General features: G+C 41.7%; 1 protein-coding gene across 1 annotated transcript in view; it reads left to right on the top strand.

Annotated features, from left to right (window-relative positions):
* The window catches only part of LOC116895748 (bifunctional heparan sulfate N-deacetylase/N-sulfotransferase 3-like), a 39,431-nt gene that overhangs the window by 9,536 nt on the left and 6,247 nt on the right, over positions 1–23,648 (top strand). The window contains exons 4-7 of the mRNA XM_032896917.1: positions 859–982; positions 4,972–5,146; positions 8,493–8,663; positions 10,717–10,826. Coding sequence (XP_032752808.1) covers positions 859–982; positions 4,972–5,146; positions 8,493–8,663; positions 10,717–10,826 — 580 coding nt within the window. The remainder of the gene's footprint in view (positions 1–858; positions 983–4,971; positions 5,147–8,492; positions 8,664–10,716; positions 10,827–23,648) is intronic.

A 23,648-nucleotide genomic window follows, 5' to 3' on the forward strand; every position in this document is an offset into this window, starting at 1 on the left:
TAAAAGATTAAATTCTAAGTTCTTCATTAGCTTTCATTGGCCTCTGGAATGACATTATGTCAATGTTTATATCATATCAAACATTACATCAAACAAGTATCAGTTTAGGTGATGAACTATATCAAATAATGATATAGTTCACTTACATTATTTTCATTTCTAATTTTTAAAATGGAGTTATAGGATGCCTTCTATTTCATTGTTTGCTCTTTATTTGTTCTTCCGCTCATGCAATGAATCCTGACAAAGCCTCCACTCTTCCCACACGCACTCCACCTCTTTCTCCCCCAGATCCACACAGTTCAGAAAAGAACAGGCTTCACAGAAGATGGCATGATACGTTACAATAAGACTAGGCAGAAACCCTGACGTCAAGCCTGCCCAGCAAGTAGATAAGGGTCCCAAAACAGGTAAATGAGTCAGGGACACTCCCACTCCTGTTCTTAGGAATCCCCCAAGGACACCAAGCTAAACAACTGGGGTATGTACGCGAAGGATACAGGATGTCTTTTTTGCATCACAGAAAATCTGTGAAATAGACGAGGCAGATTTTTTTTTCTTTAAGAAAACTGCAATAAAGAAAAGCTAACAACCAAAGTCACAGATGGCGCCAGTGACAAAGCTAACATCAAAAGTCCATTTTCCCAACACTGCCCCCCACTCACCTCTCATCCCTCAGCCTCTGCTGGTGAGAATGTGCCTCCCATTCGCTGCAGGTTGTCTGTTCAGTTTGCTGGGGAGTACCTTGAAAGAATCTGCCTAGATGGTTATAATACTAAGCTTATTAGTGACTGAATTACTCACGGCAGGAAAGCGTTGTCTCCACTGGTTGATTTCTGATCTCTGCTGTCATTTCAGGTACCACTGCCTTGTGTCTGTTCCTGATTATGCATCCTTCCATCCTTAGTAACTCCCCCAGCCCAAAATCCTTTGAGGAGGTACAGTTCTTTAATAGAAATAACTACCACAGGGGGATTGATTGGTAAGATGGGTTATTAGTATAAATCTAAAAGTATATGTACCATGCACAGTAGAAACTTAGTGCTAATATTTAGAACCACAGAAGTTTGTGACTACAGATAAAAATGCATGCTACACATATTACAAATTGACTGAACAGCATGTTAAAAAAAAAGCCCAAAAGTCATTCATATCAAGGCTTTCTGGTTCACGGGAGGGCTTCTCGCCTTGGGAGACCTATGTGTCAATTGGTATCAATTATTCTTGAAGGTAATTGCAGGTGTACGTTCAGAGAAATAGTATAAGCCCCAGGAATGTCACTCCGCCCTTGTGCACCTCTCACGGAGTAATGCTGTGGTCTGAACACATCATTTGCCATCACATTTTGATGAAATAAGCAAAAAGTAGCTAGAAATGGAAATGTGTCTATATTTCACAAATTATGAAAGCTATAAAACAATTTTAAAGGTATAAATAAAAAACTAATTTTTACTTTTGAGTTAAACTTAAAGTCTATTAAGTATCCAAAGAAAATGGTTAAAATCAGAAGAAATGATATAGAGTATATATAATGTAATGTAATGTTATATAATATAATAATAAAGCCTCTGTGGTCAGGCTTGTTGCATGATCTCAATTTTCTAAAGATCAACTATGCCAAGAGGTCCCAGTGGTTGATCTGTAGGAAGACTAGTGGGTGAGTATTACTTGAGCATCTATAGACGTTGTACACTGATTGTCCTATTGTTCATGGCCAAATTCTTCTACGTAGTGTTGGATATTATTAACTGTTTGCGTGGTGTGTAATAGGCTAGCAATTACTCTGACCTCTGACACCACTTTCTCAAGTGGAACAGAACATGGACATTGGGACAAAATGAGAAGGGGAAAAAAACTTCTTTAGAAGTAAATCCTGGCAAAATCCTTGTCCATCCTGCAACTTAAAAATAATCAATTATTTCATCAATTATATTAATCAAATGTGTCAGTACTATAATAAAAAGTAGATTTTCTTCAAATAGTATACAAGAAGATGAGTAACTAAATATAACTCAGTAGAATCAGGGTTGTAGCTTGGTGGTAGAGTGAGCATAGTATAAGCAGGGCCTGGGTTCAGTCCTCAACACCACAAAACCTAAGTAAATAAATGAAAATGAAAAGGGGGAACGCATCATAGATCTGAATACGGCTCACCAAAAGTACCCCCAAATACTTTTGATTGACAAATTACACATTATAAAAGGCAATTTATGCAAATAATAGATAATGGTGACTGTGAGTGTCATTTTATGACGGTAATTATAGCTTCGTTCTCAGCAGCATCAAATGCGTTCGCCGGCAGACTGCCAGGCCTCCCTGGGAAACATCACCCCATCAGCTGTGCTTTGGGGATTTTGATTCCACAGGGCTGAAGATTGTGTGTCTCATAGTTCTGGGACCATTTTAATAATTGGCTTACACACACCTAATTAATCTAGGTGCATGAATCCGCTTTTGTTTTAAGATCTGGGTGAAGCTAGGACTGCCTTAACTGGCAAGCAGTCTAAGTGTAGGCATAGGGTCCAAACCAGGTAGGCCAAATGACAAGTTTTGAATTCCATCTCAGACAAGGTAGTCAAAACCTACATTGAAAAGGTCTCAGGAAAACATCTGACTTAATTGTGCTTGTATGTTTTATCCGTTATGATTCACGATCTAACATTCTTTTCTAATGCGTAAGGATATAGAGGATCTAAAATGGCGTGTAGACAGCCATAGAGTCCTGCTAACATTTGGAACTTTGATGGTTATAACCTGGCTTTGAGTAGAGTCAACTGAAGATTCTCAGGATCAGAGCCAGGAAAGGTGTCTGAGTGTGAAAGGGACTTGTTAGGGATGGAAGGAGAGGGCACCCGGGAGTGTGCTGGCCCACAGTCTAGCATAAATGACAGGTCCCATGAAGGAATGTCTCAAGGAAAGTAATATGGAGGAAAGAATAAGACAACAACGGTGTCATCCTCTGATCTCCACATATGCATGAAGGGATAAGCACAGATGTACACACACACACACACACACACACACACACACACACACACATCACTTGCAAACAAAAAACTAAAGAAGCTATTCAGTGTCCATGTAAATCACAAATAAATATGGAGTGCTACAAAAAGTATATCCTTTAAATTGTTTTTCTTTTCTGCTAAAGCCTTAGGCCTTTCAGAAGCCTGAAGCTTGAGGGAGCTGTAATCATGTGAAACCCCTAAAATCACTAGGTCGCTGTAATATGCTTGCTGACTCTTTGGCTATCCTAAGCACTTAATCTCCAAGAGTGATCTTGCCTGGTGAAACTTCAGGTCCTGTTCTAGAAATGTGGACCAGAATCTCTTGCATTTGCCAGTTTACTGATCAAATATTTCTCAAGTTATCTGCTCCCTCCAACTCCTAGAGAATGTGAAAATATGGGCAAACAGATGGAGTCCGTTTTTTTTTTTTTTTTTTTTTTTTTTTTTTTTTCCTTTTTTTTTTTCCGGAGCTGGGACCAAACCTAGGGCCTTGGCGCTTGGTAGGCAGGCGGTCTACTACTGAGCTAAATCCCCGTGCGAGTCTCTGAGACTAGAGAAAATCAACAGCATCAGGCCAACATCCAGGCAGACTGTAAGGGCTTTTCGAAGGCTGACCTGTTACATGTATAAAAGACAGATGGGAGCGTGGATGCCTTTCGCTGTTGAAAGCTATCTAATATCAGCACCACTGTGCTTTCTATTCATTACTTTTTGGACGGTTTTTCAGAAGCAGGTTTGAGATAAGCTTGTAGCCAACAGACACTCATGATAACCCAGCCTCTAGAAGCAGTATAAGCTTCTAAATAAGGCCAAAATGTGGCCCTTCTGGAAATAGAGCGTATGCTCAAGAGTTAGCACATCAAACGCCCCTCAAATGTTTTAATCTTTTTCCCTGTAAAAGGGAGCCAAATGACCTGGGCAAAGGGAGAGCCCCTGGAACACACAGCAAGATTTTGCTGCTGTAGGTGTCTAGATGTTTCTGTGTGATAACAATTAGAGTTCTAACAGGCGCCCTGGTTAATAGACAATTCCACATGGGCTTAGAGTCCCATGAGCTTTCAGGTGAGATGAACACACTGTGGTCACTGAGGCCATCATGGAAATGTTGAGGACTGGTGCTTAGGAATTATTAAACTCATCCTAAGTGGTGGTGGCCTGTGAGTTGAAGGCAGGAGGGAGCAGGGTGAGGCCATTATTATAAAATGTAACTCCTAGAAATTAAAATAGAAACAAAAGCCTTTTCTAAATGTTTTCCCTTCCTGCTGTAGACATACCCAGGAGCATGAGCTGATGTAGCTAGGCCTGAGCACTTTTTCAGGGATGGAACTGTAAGCATCTCTGTGTTGGAGCTGGTGGGTGTTGCTGGGTTCACCCTTGTGGTGATTTGACTGCTCATTACCCTCCAGGGAACAGGGCTTGGACTAGGGAGGCTTTGATGAGGTTTTGTACTAAATTCTAAAGAGAAACATCGTAGCATGGCATTTTAAAAGGAAACAAATAGACCTTATCACTCTGTGCTTTTACACTCTATGATTAAATATATCAACCAGCCCCAGTGGTTGGAGTGAATATTACTGTGACAACAAAAGCTATCTTGTATGAATTATTTTGAAGGTCTTTTAACTAAATGTACGTCTGTGTCATGGTATTCTCTTTGGTCAGGGTTCTCTGTGCCATTTTTCTGTTTAGATGCAGTTTGCACAGGAGCTGCGATTTGGTTATTTTTCTATATCCTTTGTTGCCCCATAATTTTTTTTCTCGTTAATTAAGCAAAACAAAAAAAAATAGTTTGTTGGATAACTTTCTTGGTGTTTTGAACATATTTCCTTTGCCAACTGTCACAGAGAAAAGATTGGTTGTCAGTTTTTTAGGGGACAGATGAATTTCTTGGCCACCTTAAATGTCTTCAGTCACCAGCATAGAAACGTAAGAGGCTTGTTTTGAAAAAGATACTCCTTTCTAGGTACATGGATTTCTTCCCAGTCCCATCTAATGTCACCACTGACTTTCTGTTTGAGAAGAGTGCTAATTACTTCCATTCAGAGGAAGCTCCTAAGAGAGCTGCTTCTCTAGTCCCGAAAGCCAAGATCATCACCATACTCATTGACCCGTCAGACCGAGCGTACTCCTGGTACCAGGTAAGGAAAAATCGTGCCCAACAGAGAGAAGGAGAGTTTGTACAGTGGAGGGTCATTTCCGGCAAAACTGTTACTTCCTATTGGAGGGTCGATTATCTTGAACTGGTGCATCAATCCTCCATGCACATGGAGTTACGCATGTCTGTGCGTGCGTGCGTGCGTGCGTGCGTGCGAGCCCGTACATAAAGGAGTCTATTTCTCAGGAGCATTCCACCTTATTTTTGGGACAGGCTGTCTCACTGAGAACTCCCTGGTGCACTGAGATGGCAGGCACACATCGTCACATCTGCCTTTGTATATAAATTCTGAAAATGAATCTCAGGCGCTTCCATTTTCAGGGCAAGCAGTGCGCCATCTGAACTGTCCCCAAGCCCACCCTGTCAGATTTGGATAGAAGACATTCTAGTTAACTGATATGTCCAACAAAACAGATGGTTTGTTTATTCTTGGTTTCCCATGAAACACAAACACTATCAAGGTTTTTTTTTATCTGTTTGATAACTTAATAAAATGGATTATTGTAATGGATTGCAATTGAAAATATATAACAAAACATCACATGTGTGTATACAAGTGTATTTAAGGTAAATGTAATAATTTAAAATCATTATTTTCTTCAAGCACTTGATAAATTACAAAGGGCTAAATAGGTTTTTTTTTTAATGCATGGTTTATAAGTTGTAAGGTCTCTGTGGCATCACTACCATTATGTGTCAAAAGTAGCCCTAGAATGTTTGCAAGGAACACAGCTCAGTTCAGTAAAGTGCTGGCCCAGCTCCAAGGGAGCGTCAGTAACTGCTTCTACCAGTAAAACAATGGGCAGGCAATGCGTATACAGAATCCTTCATCCCTGAAAGTTCAGCCTGTCCAAACTGCTCTACACCTTTTTCCCATGTGCTTATTGTCTCCGTGTCCCCGAGGTCTGCTGGGACCTGAGCAAAGGTTCTGTCGCTGTGAGATAGTTCAACATACTCTCAGGAAGTCTTTAAAAGGTGCAGTGATATTTTAATCACCTAATAAAAAGCAGACAAAATTAAACATGCATATACAGCAAAATTGAGTTTTCATGTTCTTAATCACTATGAATCTTTAGTTACTTAATCTTTCTCATTTCTATAATTTTTGGGATTTTTTTTTATTTTTTTATTTTTTGAGACAAAGAATCACGTAGCCCAGGCTGGCCTAGAATTTGCTACGTGGCAGAGGATAACTTTGACCTCCTCTTCCTGCCTCTACCCCTCAAGTGCTAGGATGACAGGCCTGCACTACTGAGTCTGGTTGATGATTTTTAAATACATCCCCGATATTCATATTTCATTTGTAATGGTCTTTGAGTTATTAAAAGTGTTAATAGACATTAACACTGCTTTTGGTTTTTTTTGGAGAAACAGCATGTCTGAATAATCATAAAATAATAAAGATGTAAATAATGCACAAACTCAGTCAGTGATAAAAATCTGACTTGGAAGCAACTTAGATTTATTAACAGAGGAGTCTGACCATTAGAGGAAGCACTGGGCAATATTTAGAGTAGGGAATGGTTTGTAAGAGAAAAACAATGGAATGTTTCAATAGTACAAATAGAGCTATATGTCAAAGGGTCATCAACAGGACAAGGCAGAAACAGAGGCTGATATGCTATTGCCCTAGAAACTGTAATCTTAAGACGAACGTGAAAGCCGTGTTAACAAAAACGTGTTATCTGAGACTCTGATGGTCATCTCTCTCTGAGGTTAGACATAGAGTTGATTGCCCGTGTTCTAAGTGGCCCACACAGGTCAGAGCCTCCTGGATAAATGCATGTTATACTGACACTGGTGTGGTTTCAGACAGCTAGCTTTTTTTAAAGATTTATTTTCTTTTTAACTATATGTGTGTACGGTTTGTGCATTAAATGGAGGTGCCAAAAAAAGAGGCCAAAAGGTGTTGGATCCCCTGGAGCTTAACTTACTTACAAGTGGTTGTGAGTTGCCTGTCGTAGGTGCTAGGAACCGAACTCAGGTCCTCTGCCGTCTGAGTACTTGCTTTTAACCACTGGGTCAACTCTCCAGCCCCCAGTAGCCAACGTCTTGACAGGTGTGCTGTCAGAGAATAGTGTTCCAAAGCGCTGTGTTCCTTTATATTTAGCAAAAGCAGTTATTCCAGGTTCACGAGTGGAAGGAGCAGTCACAGGAAGGGATAGGCTTTAGAGAGGCAATAATAAAAGAAAATCTACAGGAGAGGGAATGGAGCCATCGACAAGCTAAGGTCACAGAAACCCACAGCCTCATGTCAGTCCTCCATGCCAAACCCAGAACCATCTCTCGAGCCAAGTAGGCATCAAATTGCAAGGTGACAGATTTCATTTGTGCCATCTACTTTTTCCAAAAAGTATCTGGGGAAAAAAGAAAGACACCTTGATTGGCTCAAAAAGAAAGAAGAAAAGTGGAGTTTGGCAACCACTTAGCCCCCAGAAAGTGAGAATGAGTTCATACACATACAGAGAGACAGAGACCGAGAGAGAGAGAGAACCCAAGGCTTTCAACTAAGGAAACATCATAAATATTACAAACAAATCAGTCTACAGAGGGTGAGCAGAGGCCGGCAGGGCCTGCCGTGCAATAACTGAAATTCCAGTTGCCACAAATGTGCTCTTCCACTACGTGTGGTGAACAGCCAGACCGGCACCCGTGCCTGAGTGCTTAGTGATCGATTTGAAGAAAACGGGATGGTCGTTGAGCCCATGGGCCCGAGACAGAGCCATTAGGAAACATTTTCATATTTCAATTGCTGTTCTCTGCGTTTTCTTATTCTGGTTCTCCACAAAGGTTGCCATTAGATAAAATAACCTGGGCTTTTAGATGCTCCGTAATGTGGGCTAAGGTCTGTAAATCTCACATAATGGGCATGCCAGAGTTTGCAGCAGCTTCTCCATTTAAAGGAGCCAATCAGGCTTTCTAATCAAAACCTGCCTTTAGAGTAGGGTTAGCAGGCCGCTCTATAGGAAACACGTTCACTGAGCGTGATAAGTGTCTGATTATGGGAAAGAAACACTGCCTCTCATGAATGTTTTGAAAGTGTACTCTCAGAACAAAATGTGGCAGAACTCTAAAACATTGGTTAAGAAACCCTATAAACAACAATTCAGCCCCTATTCCCTAAATTCCCAAAATGTCCAGTCTCACCAGGGTATTAACTTTAAACTTTAATGCTCTGAGCACAGTGTTATCTTTTATTAATTTTAAAACAAATAACTGTCCAGTAGTATGGCACTCCTCCTTTAGCTTTGAGACTTGTCAAAAGATTGGGTTTTCATCATTCATGCCTACAGTTGAAGTTAGTTTAATCGCCCGCCTTTTTGTTGTAGCATCAGCGATCCCACGAAGACCCCGCAGCTCTGAAATTTAGCTTCTATGAAGTGATCTCTGCTGGGCCCAATGCACCCTGGGAACTCCGAACCCTGCAGAAGAGATGCCTGGTCCCTGGATGGTACGCCAGCCACATCGAGAGATGGCTTGTTTATTTCCCTCCATTTCAGGTATGAAGCCACTGCGACTTACAGCCTGTGGTATCCTCGTTAAGTGTATAGCTTTGCCTCAAACACAGCAGAAATGTTCACTCACTAAAACATTGCTAGGTTTTCTCCTTCAGTTGCAAACAATGATACTGGCAGAGAAAAACAGGCACATGTTGAAAAAAAATGGATTAAATTTTCTAAGAGTATCTCAGGCTAATTCTTCCTGATCAACTTGTTGGCATTAGCACGCCATCCTTGGCTGTGTGAGATTTGAAAGGCATCGGCTTGCTAAGTCCTGTTCTGACATGAATAAAGCTAGAGGAGAAGGGATGTCTTCTCCAAGTCAGACAGACATTATTTTGCTTAATGGGAACCATGATCTCTCTTCTGAAACACCTTGCTGAAGTCTTCAGTGTCCTGTTCCTCTCATCCCTTGCTTTGTCTCTTCCCCTTGGCTTCAGCGTCCATAAACATTCAGTCCCTACTCTGGATTGCATAAGCAGCACCGTGACACCAGAAGTCAGTCCTGTGCCTCTAAAACCATGTGTCCAATATGATGGCTGTGACAACCTATGGCTAGTTAAACATGTAACAGTTAAGTAAAACCTCAAACTCAGCTCACTTTCATTCGCTGCCTGTGAAAGCAGAGTAGCTTCATGTCAGATACAGCAGTCTGTCCAGATAACAGTAAGTTCTATTGAACACCCAGTGTAGACTAGCCAAAAACACTGGAAGGGGGGCTTTGACAAAGTCGTGTGACAAGGTCTGGAACTCCCATCATGGCCTACTGTCATTTCGTCACGCTGGGTTACCCATCACCACACACCAGAGAAACAAATTCTTTCTCTTGGTTTTGGTTTTGTTGCTGTTGTTTGCTTTGTCATCCTGAGGCAGGGACTCATTCTACAGCACAGACTGACCCCAAGCCCACAGAAGTCCTCCTGCTCCAGCCTCCCAAGTGGTGGAATGACATGTGTGGCCCCCTTTAGTTTCTTTATCATCATTATTATTGTTGTTGTTGTTGTTGTTGTTGTTATTGTTATTATTAATTTATTTTTATGTATGGGTCCGTGTGGACATTCATTGCATGTATGTGGATTCCTTCAGATGCCAGAAGGACAGAGTCAGATCACATGGAACTGGAGTTACAGGAGATTGAAAAATACCTTATGTGGGTTCTGGGTACTGACCCTGGCTCCTCTAGGAGAGTGTTATGTATCTGTAACCACTGAGCCATCGCTTCAGCCCCTCCCACTCCTTGTTCTTGCCTTGTTTGGTTGTTTGAGACAGGGTTTTTCTGAATAGCCCTGACCATCCTGGAACTCACTCTAGATAGAGCTAGGGGTTTAAACTTGGCGATCCACCTGCCTCTCTGCCTCCTGAGTGCTGGGACTAAAGGCACTGCCCAGTGACATTCATTTCTTGAGCAGCATTCTGCCCATATTCATGTCTCTGGGAATTGTGCCTTCTTCCACACAGTTATCAAAGGATTTCTCAAATGCTGCTCCCGAATGGAACTAGGGAATGATAGGTTCTCTGTGTCACTACACCTGGGCTTCTTGTAAACCCTTCTATTCATGAGATGGAGTCACAGCGATGAGGAGGGGGGGTTGCTGTTTTAGACACAGGGTCTCATGCTATTCCTGGCCTCAGGCTCACAATCCTCCTGACTTGCTCTCCTGAGTGCTGGGATTTGAGGCAGGAGCCGGCACTCTAATTTAATTGGAAGCTTTGTTCTGTGGTAGTCATCTGTCCCAGGATGAGTGACTCAACCCTTGAGTTGGGATCTTACGGTCACATTCCTAAGCACGCTCTGTCCCCATTACTCTCATAGCTTTCATATCATTTCCCTGATTTGTCATTTAACATCACAATGCTTAATTAGCTTGACTTATTTCCAAGGCACTAATGAAAACTATTTTTGGCACCCCCACCTCCCAACAATGTATGCTGTTCCCTAAGGGCAGTGCACAAACAAGTTTAGAATATAGGAATTTGTTATTATACAGTTGACACATGTGTTCTTCAACGTCCATGTCTTTTTCTTTTCTTTATTATTCCTTTGGTAATTTAGCTGCTAATCATCGATGGGCAGCAGCTAAGAACTGCCCCTGCGACGGTGATGGATGAAGTCCAGAAGTTTCTAGGAGTCTCGCCTCATTATAATTACTCCGAAGCTTTAACGTAAGTTCATATTCTAATTAATTTACTGAAGTTTCAGCAAGGAACTGATTGTAAAGAAACAGTAGTTGGGTGATATGACTAGCTGATTAGTGGGGATTTTTTTTTTTTTTGAACGTTGACTATTTTCTAGGCTGACATTATCCAATTGAGAAAGAACATTTAGACAGTGTGACAAAGAAATGTCCTCGATATTCTTGATTTCCGACTTGGCAAAGATTTCCCCTAGAATGAACATGGAAGGGAAAAAAAATAGTTGTGGCTCATTAAACTAACGAAGAACCCTAGAAGAAGCTACTTGAAATAAGAAGCTGCCTTGGATGGCTATGTCAACTTGACACAAGCTAGAGTCATCTGAAAGGAGGAAACTTCAACTGAGAGAATGCCTCTAAAACATACAGCTGTAAGGCATTTTCTTAATTAGTGATTGATGCTGGAAGGCCTAGCCCACTGTGGGTGATGCTGTTCCTGGGCTGCGGGTCCTGCTTTCTCTGGCATGCAGGCCAGTAAGCAGCAGCCCTCCATGGGCTCCGCATCAGCTCCAGCCTCTAGGTCCCAGCCCTGCTTGACTGAGTGTCTGTCCTGACTGACCAGGATGAAGGACATGGTGCTGAAACATAAGCCAAACAAACCCTTGCCTCCCCCAGGTTGCTTTGGTCATGGCGTCTCATCACGGCGACAGTAACCCTAAGTCCAGCGGTAGGAGCAGAACCCACTTAATAGGTGATACTGGAATTTCTTGGGAGCATGAAGACGTGACTGGCACAGCATAGGAAGTGACCTTTCTGTGGCTTTCAGGAACAATGTCGTGACAATAACAATAGCAGAAAGAGTCTAGTGGTTGACTGGATAGGAGGAGGGGCACTGTGATTGGCCTGAGCTTGCTTCCCTGCCTTCCTGGCCTTTGCCCACTGGGAATCTGGCCCTGCCACCCTCCCTTCAACAGTTAGCAGCACTGGTTTGGGTTTGGTTTGGTCGCTTGGGCAGATGGTTTGGTTTGTTTGGGGCCGGGTTGGTTGGGGGGAGGGGTTGTTTGCTAGTTTTCACTGGTTTTTCCAAGTAGCTGACTAGAAACTAGGACTCAGGTGAGGAAAACGAAGCAGCAGAATTTTAAGGAAGTCTTAGCTCTTACACAGGGCCTGTACCTTCACTTCCCTACCCTCGGTCTTCCTTACATCACCCCCCTCCTCCTCTGCTGTCTGTTGTGAGGGCTCTACTTGCTCCCATCTCAACTGACCAGCTCTGCAGAGGCAGCGAGACGGATACACACCATATTCTCACTATATATTTCTTAACTCTAAGATTAACGGGTCGAGCCTGAAAGAAACCTGAAAGACTCTATTATGAAATACTTCTACTGTGCTTTGCCTAAAGCATAAATATTCTTAAGTTTTATTCTATAAAAATATAAAAATATATTGTTAATATATTTTATTAATTTAAGAATTCCATGCAATATATTTTTTCATTCAAGATTTAATTATTTGTGTAAAAATAACCTAGAGCTTTCATCTCATCAGTATGTGAATGCATTTCATTGTGAGTAAAATTTAAATTTTTTTCTCTTTTTTTTTTTTTATTAACTTGAGTATTTCTTATTTACATTTCGATTGTTATTCCCTTTCCCAGTTTACAGGCTAACACCCCCCTAGCCCCTCCTCCTCCCCTTCTTTATGGGTGTTCCCCTCCCCATCCTCCCCCAATTGCCACCCTCCCCCCAACAATCACGTTCACTGGGGGTTCAGTCTTAGCAGGACCCAGGGCTTCCCCTTCCACTGGTGCTCTTACTAGGATATTCATTGCTACCTATGAGGTTGGAGCCCAGGGTCAGTCCATGTATAGTCTTTAGGTAGTGGCTTAGTCCCTGGAAGCTCTGGTCATGCAATATATTTTAATCATTTTCATCTCCCCTCTCCTCCCCTTAACTCCATCCATACACACCCTACATCAGCATCCCTCTCCCAACTACATGACTTTTTCCTTTTCCTCCACATTTAATCATCATCATCATCATCATCATCATCATCATCATTAATTTCTTTGGTCATTTCACCCCCTCCCCATCTCCTCCCCAGATAAAACTCAGTTCCACAAACCATCTGCATTTGCATCTGCTGCTACACTCTATTCCATGACAATTTTAAAAGTGAGGGAAAGGTTCCTTCTTCCTTTCAGCACCCCTTGCAATAAAGAGTTGGCAGAAAGACATCAACCCCTGCTTATGTAGTGTATCAACCCTATGTAGGGATGTGTTAAACATTCTGGTTTAGAGGCCAAAGGACTCTGAAGTTTGGAGCTTTCTTCCCCGGAGTCTCTTACTTGCCTTCACTGTTCACCTGCTGGGCCAGTTTTCTATACTTCTAGTATGGCCAGTTTTGTGGAGTTTTAGTTCAACAATTGAGAGACACTAGGTTTAAGTATTTAACATTCAACTTAACCTTAAAGAAAGCTGAGTGCTTTTAGTTTGCAGTTAGAAATTCAAGTCCACTTTCTGCTTTCTGCTTCAAGTATCTCTTTGAAAAAAGAAAGCTTTTCTTTTCTAAACGATTTTCTATTTCAAGTTGGCTTATCTTTGTGTCTTTTTATAGGGCATGTGGCAAGGCATTGTGTTTCAGAAAAAAAAAGAAGTAATGTAGTCTATAAAGACATAATTTCTTTTTCGTGTAGAGTGGTCCTTGACCTGCATGCTGTGTGTTTGTCCCCTCTGCATCCTGCACAGCAGACAGCGTTTTTATTCATCTCCATTGCTGGAAAAGGCAATGTGAGCTTGAGAGACGGACAATCAAAGAAACATACTATGTACAAAGAACTGTGGGTCGCTGTGCACCTGGGATGTAGCTCGCTAAAATTACCCATTATGTGATTCTCTTACTGGTCCAGCAAGTAGCAGGGTAAGACAGCTGTAATCTGTGAAATCAGTTTCGGGTCCAGCAGGGCTGCTCTGGCTGTCGCCTTGCTGACATAGATAATGTACTTCCAGGGTGTCTCTTTGCACGTTTTCTTGTCAGTCATCGATTGGCCTGACACACCTTTTAGAAACCTGCAGGGCACTTGTTGTAGGATATTTAGATAATACATCTTATTGTCCTTGTCTGTCATCACCCGTGTGCCCTTCTGGGTTGTTTATCTGGATCCTGTTCTAACAATCCCTTCCTCCCATCAGAGTCTCTGTGACACAATGGGGGTTTCTCGGTGCTTTGGAAATGTGGCCTGACTGTGAGAAGAAATGCATTGCAGTCATTGACAGAACTGCCTATTTCCCTTGTATACTTTAGCAGTGTTTATCGTTGACTACTAATAATGGTGAAGGTTATCTGTTTTGGTACAAAAAAAAAAAATGTGTTATCGTTGGACCACACCAACACTTTGTGGATATACTCTATAATCGTGATACGCAGGATTATGCTAAGCAGTCTCTATACCTATCATCTTCAATAGAGCTTACTCATATATCAAAGGTACTTTTCAAAATGAATGGCCAAAAAAAAAAAAAAAAAGAAAAAGAAACAACAACAACAATAACAAAAAAACCCTCAATAGTTAGGGTATTTTTTTCCACAGTAACTGAAGAAAATGTTCCAGAATTTCTAAATTTCACCCAGAACCACCAAATAGTATACGATGTTTTAAGTGACTTTCTACTGTCATGGTTTCTAAAGACACTGAACATTTGTTTTTTGTTGCTGCTGTTGTCTTGTTTTATCTGATTGTCTTGGTGAGTTTGAAATTAACGGTATAAGCCTAAAACAATGTAAATAGGAATCTGACCACCCTGGTACCGATGTTCAACATAAGCTTAGCCCCCTCTGAAAGGGCTGCTGTGGCGATAGTCTGTAAGCTGTGCTGTAGAAACTGACTAGTCATTTGAAAGAAAAGAAGAGTAACAGTGCCTGACACAGATGATGCTACTTCATGTAAGCCAAAGTCAAGCATATCAACTTTTTTTTTTATTAACTTGAGTATTTCTTATATACATTTCGAGTGTTATTCCCTTTCCCGGTTTCGGGCAAACATCCCTCCCCTTCCCCCTTCCTTATGGGTGTTCCCCTCCCCACCCTCCCCCATTGCCGCCCTCCCCCAACAGTCTAGTTCACTGGGGGTTCAGTCTTAGCAGGACCCAGGGCTTCCCCTTCCACTGGTGCTCTTACTAGGATATTCATTGCTACCTATGAGGTCAGAGTCCAGGGTCAGTCCATGTATAGTCTTTAGGTAGTGGCTTAGTCCCTGGAAGCTCTGGTTGCTTGGCATTGTTGTACATATGGGGTCTCGAGCCCCTTCAAGCTCTTCCAGTTCTTTCTCTGATTCCTTCAATGGGGATCCATCCAATTAGACAAGATGGATGAAGCAAAGAAGTGCAGGCCGACAGAAGCCGGATGTAGATCTCTCCCGAGAGACACAGCCAGAATACAGCAAACACAGAGGCGTATACCAGCAGCAAACCACTGAATTGAGAATAGGACCCCCGTTGAAGCACATCAACTTTTAATTTGCCATATATTCATTCAGAATCATCAGTGGTCAGTAGATGTTTCAAAATGCTAATCCAGTAGCTCACTCTTGTCAGGGACCTACTTTTTCAGATTAATGAATCCAGATTGTGTCAAATGAATATTTAATACTTATGCACTTTGAAAATGTCAGTAGTGGACACTGACAATGTGAAGCCCAGGGACTGACGTAGTCTGTGTTTATCTTTGGCTTTGATGTGTTTCCTGGCTGAGGCTTGGGTAAGTCACAAGGGAATTTTGAGCCCTCTTGACAATTTGAAAAAAATCTTCTCATATCATTTTAATTACAGTCAAGTTAATATTGGCCAGGAAGTCCTTCCCAAATCACTGTTGATAACCTAAGTAAAATTTGCCATGTTAAAACTGCCAAAAAGTAGTTGTTAGAATTTCCCTTTCCCTATCTCCTCCCGGTTCCTGCCCAACTTCCCAACCACCTAAATACACACCCTTTCCTGTTCTCTTGTTAGAAAACAGGCATCTAAAAATGAATAAATGAATATTATGATAATAGTAGAAAATAAAAACCTGAAGAGGACTGAGTAAGCAAATGAACAGAAGAAAAAAAAAAGACAAGGATAAAAAAAACACAAGAAACATATAACTAGACACAGAGGCACTAACATTCATACACAGAGAAATCCTACAAAGCCACAAAGATACAAAATCAATGTCTCAGTTAATGTTTTACTGCTGTGAACAGACACCATGACACCATGACCAAAGCAACTCTTACAAGGACAACATTTAATTGTGGCTGACTTATAGGTTTGGAGGTTTAGTCCATTATCACCAAGGAGGGAGCATGGCATCATCCAGGCAGGCATCTTCCAGGTGAGGGAAGAGCTGAGAGTTCTGCATCTTCATCTGAAGGCTGCTAGGGGAAGATTGACTTCCAGGCAGCTAGGATGAGGGTCTTAAAGCCCACACCCACAGTGACACACCTACTCCAACAAGGCCACTCCTCCAAATAGTGCCACTCCCTTGGCCAAGCATATTCAAACCATGACAATCAGAAACCATATATACAAGCAAAAGACATGCACATTATTTTTTTTTTAATTCCAAGACAAAGCACCATGAAGCAAACTCAAAAAGTACCACTGAATTCCTTCTTGTGTTGATCACAGGCCTGCCCTTATGTGCTTTGAAAACTCAGTGGGAGAAAACAACTTTTTCTTTGTGAGCAGTTGTCAGCTGGAGATGGCTTCTAGGCTACAGATGTGGGCTTGTGTCCTCTTCTCCTCTCAGCATTTAGACTCCATCTGGCTAAGACCTGTGCAGGCCCCGTGCATGCTGCAGTCGTGTCTGTCAGTTCATATATACATCAGTCCTATTGTGTCTGGAAGGCCTTCTCTCCTCGGCCCCTTTCATCGTCATTGGTATTTACAATTTTAGGGCTGAGTGTCTCACTCTCTTCACTTTTTTCAGTCCTGAATGTCTGCACTTGTTCTCATTTATTGCAGAAGGAATGCAGATGGTGCCTGTTTGATGATGGCTGACCAAGACATTGATCTATGAATATGAGAATATTATTAAGAGTCATTTTATTGCTACATTTCTCTAGCAGAAGAGTAGTGTTTGGTTTTCCACCAGGTCCCCAGCCTATCTACTCTAAGGTTCCTAACCTCACAAGCAGTGATAGGCATTTGTTCCATCTCATGGAAAGGTCCTTGAATCCAATTAGATGGTGGTTGGTTACTCCCACAACTTTTATTCCATTATCGATTATCTTGCAGTCAGGTCACCATTGTGGATCGGAGAGTTTGTAGCTGGGTTGGTGTTTTACCTTTCTCCTCTAGTGACATCATGCAGAGTAACTTCTAGAACCATGGACACTAGCCAGTAAGGGTGAAGGCTCTAGGAAGGCACCAGATCAACTTCTCTGTGTTCGATGAGTCACGTAGGTGTTGTCTTCAGTGTTGTGAAGAACACGCAATAGCTTTGACAATTGGCTGGGTTATTTGGAGGTTTTCATGGGGCCTCTTTGGCCAACAACCTGAATAGATGTAACCCATTATTGGTACTGGAATTCATTTGGTGTTGAAAGATGTCTTATTGGAGTTTTGTCTCCCTCATTTTTTTATGCTGATTCTATTTCTATTTCTTCTGTAGTATGCTTCAATACAACTCCTCAAATGGCTCAGTTTTAACTGTCCTCCCTTACCCCCTTCTTTCTCCCCCATACCTGTGTGATCTTCCCATTCCAGTCTCCCCTCTTTTCTAGCCATAACTATTTATCCTATATCTATATCTATATCTATATCTATATCTATATCTATATCTATATCTATATCTATATCTATATCTATTCCTTTCCTAGGGAGATTTTCCCTCCCACCCAGTCCCTTACTCTATACCTAACCTCTGCGGTATATGAATTGTAGCCTTCTTGTTAAAGACTTAACAGCTAACATCCACATATAAATGAATACATACCATATTTACCTTTGGAGGTCTGGGTTCTATCACTCAGGATGATGTTTTTTGTGTCTCCATCCATTTGCCTGTGAATGTAATTGTTTCATTTTGTTAACAACTAAGTACCACTTAATAAGTACTTTTATTAAGTATAAATGTACCACAATTTTTATCCATTCATCTTTTGATGAGCATCTAAGCTATTTCTCGTCTCTTACTATTATGAATGGGGCAGCAATGAGAAGGATTGAGCGAATGTCTCTGTAGAAGCATGTGGGAGCCCTTTAGGAATATGTCCAAGAGTGGAGTAGCTGGATTAGAGGTAGAGTTATTCCCAGCTTCCTGTGAAATTGCCACTCCAATTTCCACAGTGTCTGTTCAATTTTGCATTCCTGCATGCAGTGGATGAGTGTTCCTTTCACCCCACATCTCTTCCAGCATACCCTATTTGTTTTATTGATCTTGGCCATTCTGACTGGTGTAAGGTGAAATCTCAATATAGTTTTGATTTAGATTTTCCTAGTAACTAAGGACAGTGACCATTTCTTTAAGAGTTTTTCCGCCACTTGTGTTTCCTCTTTTGAGGACTCTCTGTTTAGATCTGTGCACCATTAGTTCCATGTTTTTATGTTAAAAAACCAAAGCACACAGAAGATAAGTCAAAAGTCCCCAAGTAAGTGAGTGGGGAAGGCAGGATTGAAACTATCTTTGGATGTTACACTTCCCATCTTTGACCTCTTCCCATTTTAGCACAAGATGTTAGAATCAGAGAAAACCAATGCTGTGTCTCTTTTCTAGCGGGAAATGACCTCCACAAGAAATACTGACTGTAACAACTGGGATCTGGGTCAGCAAGATGGCTCAGGGGGTAGAGCCCTTGCCTCAAAGCCTGACAACCTGAGTTTGATCCCCAGATTCCTCATGGTGGAAAGAAATGGTTGACTGCCACATAGGTGACACAAATGTGCTATAGCATGCATGTGCACACAATGCAAATATATATATATGTATAGATTATATACAATGCAAAAAAATTTATTTTTGATGTGGAACCTTAAAATGAGTTTTTGTATTTTACTAATTCTTTGAGTCTTTCACGTCACATATTTGATGATATTCACCCCTCTTCTTCCCACTTCTCCCATGTCTGCCTTCCCCTCCTGACCCACTGTAGAGTGAGCGAGCTTGCTTGCTTGCTTTCATTTTCATCAGGTCCAGTTTGTGTTCCTCTACTACTCCTGGGGATTTTGCCTGCTCCAGAGTGTAGCCAAGAGATCTTTAAATGTCACCGTCCACATAAATGTACAACCAGAAACATATACAAATTAAAGTCACATTGAGATACTACTCAGTGCCAAAAACGGATATAATTCTTCAAAAAACAAACCAAATGGCCATGAACCCAAAATATAATGCCAGATGTTGGCAAGAATTAGGAGAATTTCTACATTTGTATATTGGCATAATGCGCAAGCCCTTTGGCAAGTAGTATTGTGGTTTTTTGAAAAACACAATCTCACCAACAGCACAGCTTCACTTGCAGGAACCTATCTCAAGATAAGTTAAAGCCCAAGTCAATTAAAACCTTGTAAGGGAACGTTCAGAGAAGCATTATTCATTGTCCATAAAACTAAGCAGCAATCCAAATGCCTGTTAACCTGGTACATGGATTAACTTGGCATATCCATGCCAAGAAAAAAAAAAGGAGATGTCAGTAAATAATGAAGACTTAGGTGTGTAACACACCCATAACTTAAGCACTTGGAAGCTGAGGCAAGAGGACTAGTGTAAGTTTAAGGCTAGCCTGATCTATATTGTATGTATCCAATTATTTTAGTCTACATAGCAAGAACCTGTCTGAATAATGATGATGGTGTTGTTGTTGTTGTTGTTGGTGGTGGTGGTGGTGGTGGTGGTGGTGGTGGTGGTGGTGGTGGTGGTGATGATGATGATGATGATATTGAAATCAAGGGTTGTGGTTGAAATCAGAGACTGTCTGGGTTGGGGTTTGTTTTTTGTAAAGTGATAGAAATGTTGTAAAGCTGTGAAATTTTTACTCTCATTGGATTGTACACATAATAACATGCAAGTATTATGGCATTTAAATTAAACCTCGAAAAGAAATATATATATATGTATATATATATACTTGTCCTGTATTCATAACATAAATTATGCTGTTTTGAATTTTAAAAATGCATCTGCTTTAGTGTCCCATGAAAATGCAAATGCAAGTTGAAGGCATTTCAGACAAACTTTCTAAGTGTCCTCTGAATGCTCTCTGACATCCATTCTTCAAAGGGAAATGATGTTTTCACTAGTACTGAAATGTTAAAGACTGTCATTCTCCTTGGAGAATCCTTCTTCCTCTAGCCCAAGTTGACTTTATTATTTCTACATGTCCCCAGGTGTTTTTCTTCAGAAGCTTACAAGCATTTTTATCCTCTCTAACTTTACCCTTTAATTCAAGTTTATTAATAACCATCATATACGTGACTCTGGGGACACAATGATGGAATATTTTTAACTCCATTGTGGGGAAGCCACAAGGTCAGACACTAAACAGTGTATTACACTTCTTTCAAGGGTTCACTTCCTGATATCCTTGGAAGCAGGGACCCAGGTGTAAAATGGGTACCAGTGCCAACATTAGAAAAGCTGTTTTCCTTCCATGTACCCTCAGACAGAGTGGCACTGATGTGATTCTAGGCAGAAAGACCATTACTGATTTTTTGAATAGATGTCAAGCTTTGTCACTTAGGCTCTGAAATGATATTAGGTCCTCAGCCATACAGTGACCTTCATAGACCTTCATCTTTTCTTCGTGATTGTTTTTTGTAAGCAATCAAACCCGATGATTCCTCAGGCCACCTGAAGAACAGACATGCTGGCTTGCCCTCATTCACTGTACTCACAGTGCTAACTTACACATACACATACTGCCCTAGGTGCTGGTCACAGAGAGAGGGGAGGGGAGGGAGACGGAGAGGGAGAAGGAAGAGTGGGAGAGACAGAGAGACAGAGAGAGAGACAGAGGCAGAGAGACAGAGACAGAGAGAGACAGAAAGAGACAGAGACACAGAGAGAGAGAGAGAGAGAGAGAGAGATTTGTCCCTCAGTAAATCCCTGTACGATGCCTCCTCTAAAATACCTGAGCAACTTTCCCTTCTTTTCCAATTTATTATTGCGTTGTACCTAGTGTATGTGTGTAAGAGCACATGCCGTGGGGTCAGAGGACGGTCATGTCAGAATGCAACTTTGAGAAGTCTGTTCTCTCCTCCCACCTTTACATGGGCTCTGGGCACAGAACTCAGGTCCCGAGGCTTGTGCCTCTACCTGCTGCGCCATCTTGGGACCCTTATTTTTCTTTCAAGATTGTCCCATGCTCTTGCACCCTTGTCCTGGAGCGTTCCTTTCATCAACCATTGGGCAGGGCGCTGCTTCCTTTTTTGTTGTTGCTGTTCTGAACAAAGCTACTATGAACATTTATGCAGAGGTTTGCATGGACACGTGCTCTAGATTTACTGGGTAAACACCTTCAAGTAAATCACCAGAAGAGGGCATCGGATCCCATTACAGATGGTTGTGAGCCACCATGTGCTTGCTGGGCATTGAACTCAGGACCTCTGGAAGAACGGTCCATGCTCTTAACCTCTGAGCCATCTCTCCAGCCCTATGCTACCTTTCTACCCCTCCTTCATCCTCAAGGTGCCCCTGTGCTCCCCAAATTCATAATCTCTTACTTATTGTTGTTACTCATATTACACAATGCATGCATACACACACACACACACACACACACACACACACACACACGCACACACACACATGCGCGCGCAGATGTAAAATGTACCAAGCCCATTTAGCATTGCTTGTACTATATGAGTCCATTGAAATTCTACAACTTATGTGGGAACTTGTCCCAAGAGGAAACTGATTCTCCTTCTCCTAGTAGTCACCAGTTGTAGCTCTTCATCTGGTGATAGGACATTGTGAAATTCCCCCTGTCCATGCTGGTGTATCAGCTGGTATTGTATGATCAAATCTTCAGGCAACCATATTATTGAGGATTAATGGGGATTTTTCTCGGTCATGTCTATGGGACACTATCAAGCAACAGACATCCCAGTCTTCATACTGTCTTTCTGCCCTTTTCTCCATGATGTTCCCTGAGCCTTAGGTATGTGAGTTGTGTCCCAGATGTGGTCCCCAGCTTTGGCACCCCAGGGACATTTATTCTCTGAGTTTTTATCAGTTGTAGATTTCTGTAATAGGGCCCATCTAATGAAAAACGAGGTTTCTTTGATGATGGATAAAAATTTCACTTATCTGTGCAGCTCTTTAGAATACAGTTAGAAATGACTTAGGTTTAGGCAAATGGCATTAGTGAGTTCTTCTCTAGGACCTGTGACCTCTCTAGCCAAGGACACGTTGACTAGGCTTACAGTACTAGACATTAATGCGCTCCACTGAGTGGGCTTTATGTCCAGTTAGACAATCATTGGTTACCCTTGAGATAAAAGGGCCATTCCTGCATCGTTATGGCTACACTGGTGGGCCCATCACTGTTGTGGTTCACAGGCTTTATAGATGGGGAGGACGACCATTTGCTCCTCTCAGAAGCTTGCATAACACCTTCTACTACAATGAGAGCCGCCCCTCAGGGAGGAAGCGTCCAGGTCGGTTCCAGTTTGATTCCTTCAAGTGAACAGTTTCTTCAGTAATAGGATCTGACCTCACTGAGAGCAGTGACAATGGAACATACTATTGTGAGAGAATCTTGTATTCCCCTGTATGTTACACACACACACACACACACACACACACACACACACACACACACACACACACACACAGTAACAGGGTATGATCTCACTAAGAACCAGGACAACAGCACATGCTGTTTTGAGAAAGTCTTGTATTCCCCCAACCAGCAATTCAAAGGGATGTCTCCCATGAGAAGCACTTGGATTTGGTTCGATGCTGCATGGTTACTGGGGAAGCATCATTACCCCATGTAACATAACTCCATTAAAAATAGACATATGTGGTGGTGGCATATGCCTTTAATCCCAGCACTCTCAAGGCAGAAACAGGTGGATCTCTGAGTTCGAGGCCACCCTGGTCTACAGAGTGAGTTCCAGGACAGTCAGGCTACACAGAGAAGCCCTATCTTAAAAAAACAAAAAGGAAAAAAAATATGTATGTGTGTGTACAGCGCGCGCACACACACACACACACACACACATACACACACACACACACGTAAAATGTACCAAGTCATATGTTATTTCCCCTATGGTTCTTCTCACACATGTGAATGTTATTTATCCCTCCTTTCTCATTGCTTTGCCTTTCCTCCCCATCCATACTTAAAGTCCCCTCCATTTTTCCATTAGCCCTTCATCTTTCATACTCTGAATATGTTCCTTTTCCAATAAACATTTTACAAATATTTTCCCTAGTCTCTAGTTTTCTATTTTTTCCCAAAGTCTCTTCAGAAAAACAAAGTTGCAATTTTAACACATATGAAACTATCATTTTTTAATTTAACTTGGAAAGTGTTTGCCTAGCCTAAGTGTATGAAGGTATGAACATGGGTTGGTTGATAGACTGCTTGCTTGACGTTCAGGAAGCCCTGGGTTTGACCCAGGGCTCTCTAATGCACACCTGCAGTCCAGCACTGTAGACTCTAGAGGTAGAAGCGGGAGACTCCCAGGTCCTCTTTGGATACCTAGTAAGCTGAGGCCAACTTGTGATCCAAAAAGATCCATTCTCCAGAGAAAAAAGGTTTACGATGTTTTAAATTCTTTCTTCCAGAATTTTTTTGCAGTTTTAACTTAGAGGTGTAGGTCAGTGATCCATTTCGTGGTCGATTTTTCGCCAGCGTGAGGTAACT

Source organism: Rattus rattus, chromosome 3 (genome assembly GCF_011064425.1).
Source record: "Rattus rattus isolate New Zealand chromosome 3, Rrattus_CSIRO_v1, whole genome shotgun sequence".
Classification (NCBI taxonomy): Eukaryota; Metazoa; Chordata; class Mammalia; order Rodentia; family Muridae; genus Rattus; species Rattus rattus.